The 5,000-nt window shown below is 42.3% G+C and overlaps 1 protein-coding gene across 1 annotated transcript in view; it reads right to left on the reverse strand.

Moving 5' to 3' along the window:
* The window catches only part of LOC137967925 (endothelin-converting enzyme 1-like), a 34,456-nt gene that overhangs the window by 931 nt on the left and 28,525 nt on the right, over positions 1-5,000 (reverse strand). Inside the window, exons 15-19 of the mRNA XM_068814524.1 lie at positions 4,486-4,610; positions 3,275-3,340; positions 1,780-1,875; positions 1,069-1,145; positions 1-782 (exon numbers count right to left, since the gene is read on the reverse strand). The exon at positions 1-782 is cut by the window's left edge and continues 931 nt beyond it. Of these exons, the coding sequence (XP_068670625.1) occupies positions 683-782; positions 1,069-1,145; positions 1,780-1,875; positions 3,275-3,340; positions 4,486-4,610 (464 nt within the window). The 3' untranslated portion in view covers positions 1-682. The remainder of the gene's footprint in view (positions 783-1,068; positions 1,146-1,779; positions 1,876-3,274; positions 3,341-4,485; positions 4,611-5,000) is intronic.

The raw sequence follows: 5,000 nt of genomic DNA on the forward strand, positions 1-5,000 counted from the left end.
CTCGTCCAGATCACCAGAAGATTGTACCTTCCCCTGTCTCTGTTTAGGGTTGACATAAATACTGTTTGAAATGTGTGCCGTAAAACATGTCGGTAATTTCATAATGTGAAAACATTGACCACCTGCAGGAAATTTAGACACCGTGATTTTCGCTTTTAGGTGGCAATTGAATCTTTTTCGAGCACAAGCCGCAATTTGCTTCACTCTAACAAGACTGGCAAAGAATCATAGAGTGTGTTCACATCACGTCACGGCGGCCATGTTGGAAGAATGAAACAAAGAAACAGCGGTCATGTTGGGGGAGTGAAATATTCTTTTGAGAATTGAACTCCATTTTTATGAAAATTCTTTCAATTTTTTAGTATGCAAATATGGCTGCTGGTCGCGTGAGCGAAAACACTCTATTTGCGAAAGAGTGTTTTATTTCTGTGATTATTACAACAGTTAAATGATAATATGAAACAAGCTGATGGTCATAGGGACTTATCTTCTTTCTTGGCTACTCTCGTTAATATGAAAATGAACCTCTCTGAGACGTTGCAAAATACATTAAGAATACGTATATCATTACAACAGTTGATTGCAGAACCGCTAAATTCTAAATCCGCATCATTGTAACTTCTCATGCCGTATCTGAGTTTTTCATGTATGCAAAGCACGCCAACACCTGAGAGGCCGCCTGTTACCATAGAGAGCACTTCTTCTTCGCGTTCATAGGTGAGTCTGATTTGCATTTGAATGCTTCTGCGAATTTATCGTAGTTTTGAAGCGTACCGATTATCCTGAAACGAAGAAAGCGCATTTTTGAGATGAATGCTTTCTGCCGATGTCGGTCGGCTATTGTCTGCTAGGTAACCTGGCCTGTGAATGGCAGCGAGGCTGGAAGTGACCTTCAGTTCACGTGTGCAACATGCTTTTCTCTTGCTAACGGATATAAGTTTTCACTAGGCTGCGACTACACGGGCAATTTATAAGTTGCAACTGATACTTATACCATTTTTTCCCTGATCTGCAAGTTTGAAAAGTGAGAAATAAAATGAAAACTATTTGGTGGGGCAGTGTAGTTACCTGTACTGAGGAAAAGTGTGAGAGTCGGTCGCTAATTGAAGAAGGGCTGCTTTCTTCTTGTACAAGCTACACCAAGGCTGATGTGACAAAGATAGTATAATGTTACCATTTCAAATTGACATTAGAGTATAACTTTGATTTCACCAAGAGCCGAATTCTGTGCGATATAACGGGGTGTCGACTATTGACTTGTTTTCGATTCACTCTGATCTAAGTTGGCTCAAGAATATCTTCGTTTACATTGGTTCGAGAGCTCATAGCGACTGTTGGGTGTAATGAAGACTGATGGAGAAATACTGCGAATTGAAAGCTTGGCCTAAAGTTATGACAGGGCCTTGCCGATTTTCGCTTTCCTACAGGAAAACAAGCTCAAATAACTGTACTAATAAAGGCATTTCAAGGAGCCCCCGTTACGAATAAAGTCGTTAAGTCCTTTTTTTTGGTACAGATGGTGCAAGAATTTGAGTTCTTTGTCACTGTTGACATTAGATGAAATAAGTGACTGATATTGTCAGTCAGCAGATATAGTCACTCGACATCTAATCGATAAAATGTACAACGGCAAGATGGAGGACGCCGAGTTTTGATAGGTGGCCGCATGAATAGGCAAAGAACTGGAAGGGTAGAATAAAGATTCTCTAAGTGCTTGATTGTTTTATATGCTCAGTCTGGCGGAACATTAAAGACAAAGGAACGGGTTACTATACTAACTCTAGCGAATCCTACGAAAAAAAGCTGTTCCTCCGTCAGCCCAAGGCCAGGAAGCGCTCCTTCAGTGCCCTCTCGTTCAACCAGTGTCTTGTACGCCTAGAAACACAAGGAAATATGGTGATCATAATTGTCATTATCGTTCTGGTTGTCATAATTATATGTATGTTGCTGATAAAAACATGAACTTTTGGCGGGGCCGTAGACGTCTCATCATCATCATCATCATCATCAGTTAGTCATCGGCGAAATCGTACTCATCCTCCTGGTCTTCATAATTTTCACCAGTCCTCGTTGTGAAACATGCCACAGACATGAGTGTGCATCACTAGCTACCGCTAAGGATCGGAATGCTAGAGGAGGAAGAGGATACAATACCGCTACCTTCCTCCTGCTTCCGGTCTTCTCCTAAAGACCTTTCATCTTTCTTTCACGATCTTCTTTCTAATCCTTTCACCCTGCTTCGCCACACAAAAGAGAATTTTAAATACGTTGACGGCTCTGCTCAAGTTCACGCCTTCGTGGGCTACACACCAGTGGTTACCTTGAACTATTGCTTGTTTTGTACAATCAAATATGCACTTCTTTCCCGATCAGCGCATGCGAAATTGGCCTGGTGCTTCGACACGTCCCAAAAATATCAACACTGCTCTCTCTGTTGTCCGGGCTTCTTAAGATATCCTTAGGACACCAAATTCCAATCCTGCACCACAAACTAACAAGTCAAGTCAAGCCTAAAAGCTCCTGAGTTCTTTATTCTTACGACAATAAGTTACCCTGGCTTGAGCCTGGTCAGCGGTCAACTTTAAAAATGGCTGACCTCGACGACTTCTAAAATTGAGCCCGCGATATGGTCACGTGATACTGGTCAGTGGATGCCTTGTTTTTGACAGGTGTCAATTGACCAAAACATGGATGTCCAATATCAAAGATGGACGCTGTAAACGGCCGCCATATTGGGCGTATTGATGATGATGATTATTATTATATTTATATTGGGCAACTTCGTCACGCGCACGCTCCCACGAGCAATACCGCTAGCCATGTTCACCATGAGAAAAGCAACTCATGGGTTCCTATGAGTATGGTCTCCACTATAACCTTACCGCGTCAAGAGAAAATGAGAGGACAGAGAGGGAGGCTCAGGGCGTTGGCCGGGATATGTCATGTCCGGCCACAAAAAATATTTTTAGACGAGCGGAAGTCTTTGTTCTAGCGGAAGTCTGTTTTCCGAGACGTCCGCACGCAGCCTTGCCTTGTTCTCAGGTTCTTAGTGAAAAGAGAAAACGGCAGCGCTCGTGGAAGGCTGATAAATATTTATTTTCTTTCAAACATCAGACCGAGGTTGGCCTGCATGCGGACGTCTCGGAAGACAGACTTCCGCTAGAACAAAGACTTCCGCTCGTCTAAAAATAACTTTCGTGGACATTGGACATGATATATCCCAAGGGCTGGACCGGGAGCCCCCCTCTCTGTCCCCTCATTTTCTCTTGCTTACGTTGAATGCAAGTTTGATGCCTCCATTATCCGCGATGTTTTCATTCAGTGTTTGGTTGCCATTTATCTGAAAAACAAAAATAACTGTAACTAACCGAAGCCTGGGAATTTTAATTCATGTTTAGTGAAAACGTCCTTCCAATTCTCGTCTTGACAGCTTCATTAGTTATTGGTCTAAGGCCCCAATTACTGCAAAACAAATATCACTACTTTTATATTTAGTCGCGAGGTACCACATTTGGCCCCACAGATATCGCGGGTCAATGCCCTAGGATAGAGGGCTTCCACTCATTCCTCTCACATTACAACCCCACAAGTTGAAATGAATGATCTAAGGAGCGCCTTATAAATTTTTGCGCTGCTCACCAAGAGCTAATCAACAGGAGCGTCAAAAAAGAACCTCTCTTTGAGAGATTATCCTCTCAAACCTGGTGATCTTTAGATTCATATCTTCACTGTTTTTTTTTTATTGTTCCATTTACGCATATATGACGGAGACATTGCACTTTGATTGCAGTAATATAGCAGCTCTCGTAACCTGCTATTCTTTGGTGCTGTAAGCAGCTTCTATTGTTTTTAAGTCAAAGTCTTTGTTTCAATTGTACAGTGTTTTGTTTTTGGCTTGGGTATCGAGCCAATCACATTATAGGTTACGAGAGCTGCTACTTGACTCCTTGATTGTTTTCAATATACTGTAAGGGGTTGGAGGAAATCGCCACCTCATGGGTTACAAGATGGCGACGGACCACGTGAAGATGAATACTCCCAGGAAATATTTTTTACATTTACAGTCAACTGGTCAAAGCAGAACGATTTGACAATTATGACCCTCAAGGATGCTCTGAGAACCGGAAGGAGCACCAGTCGTGTTATCTCTATTTTGTACAAAAAATGACGTATTTGGAGACTGAGGAACCGGGGGTGGATAATTGACCACCAAGTTTGCGTATGCCACATTCGACCCATTCATTCTGCCGGACGACTGGCTCGTGAAAATATGATCAAGAATTGTTAGACTCAATAGATCACTTCCGATTTGACCTTGGTCTCTATGGAAACCTTGCATAAAACGCATTTCGACTCGCTTTAAAACCGTGGTTAAAGATGAATCGGGAATGGCTTATTCAAAACCAGTAGCTTCCGTAAATCCTTGTCAATTTCTCGACAGTCATTCACCGCTTTTTAAATTTAACAACAAGTCCACTGTCATACCTTTTGGCCATAAACCTCGTATTTGGAATATTGCGTTGCTAGACAACCTAATCTTGCTGTGAATCCACGTGAAGACACGCCGGACCACCAATTATTTAAGTTACCGTCCTTGTCAAAAAGTCTGCCTGAAAGTTGCAAGGACAAGAGTCAAGATTTTGATAATTTTAGTTAACCTGTGTTCCCTCTTAGTTGGGCGCGACTAGAATTTTTCTTAAATGAAATCTTTGGCAAAACATCTGCAAACATTCGGAAACACCGGGACAACCGTATTTGAATGGCATTTATAAGGCGAATTTTCAAAGTGGTCGAGAACTCAGACCACAACTAATTTGCCCGCTAACTAAATTGTCTCCAATACTGGACCAAATTGTTCGAAGCTCGATTAGTTAGCTACGGCCAAAACCGATACGCGGCCGTGAAAATTAACCTCTGTTAGCGTTGTTTGGGTTTCGAACAATTTGGCCCAGGGGCCTGTTTCTCGAACGTCCCGATAACTTTTCGGTCCCGAAAAGCCA

This window comes from Montipora foliosa, chromosome 8, assembly GCF_036669935.1.
Source record: "Montipora foliosa isolate CH-2021 chromosome 8, ASM3666993v2, whole genome shotgun sequence".
NCBI lineage: Eukaryota > Metazoa > Cnidaria > Anthozoa > Scleractinia > Acroporidae > Montipora > Montipora foliosa.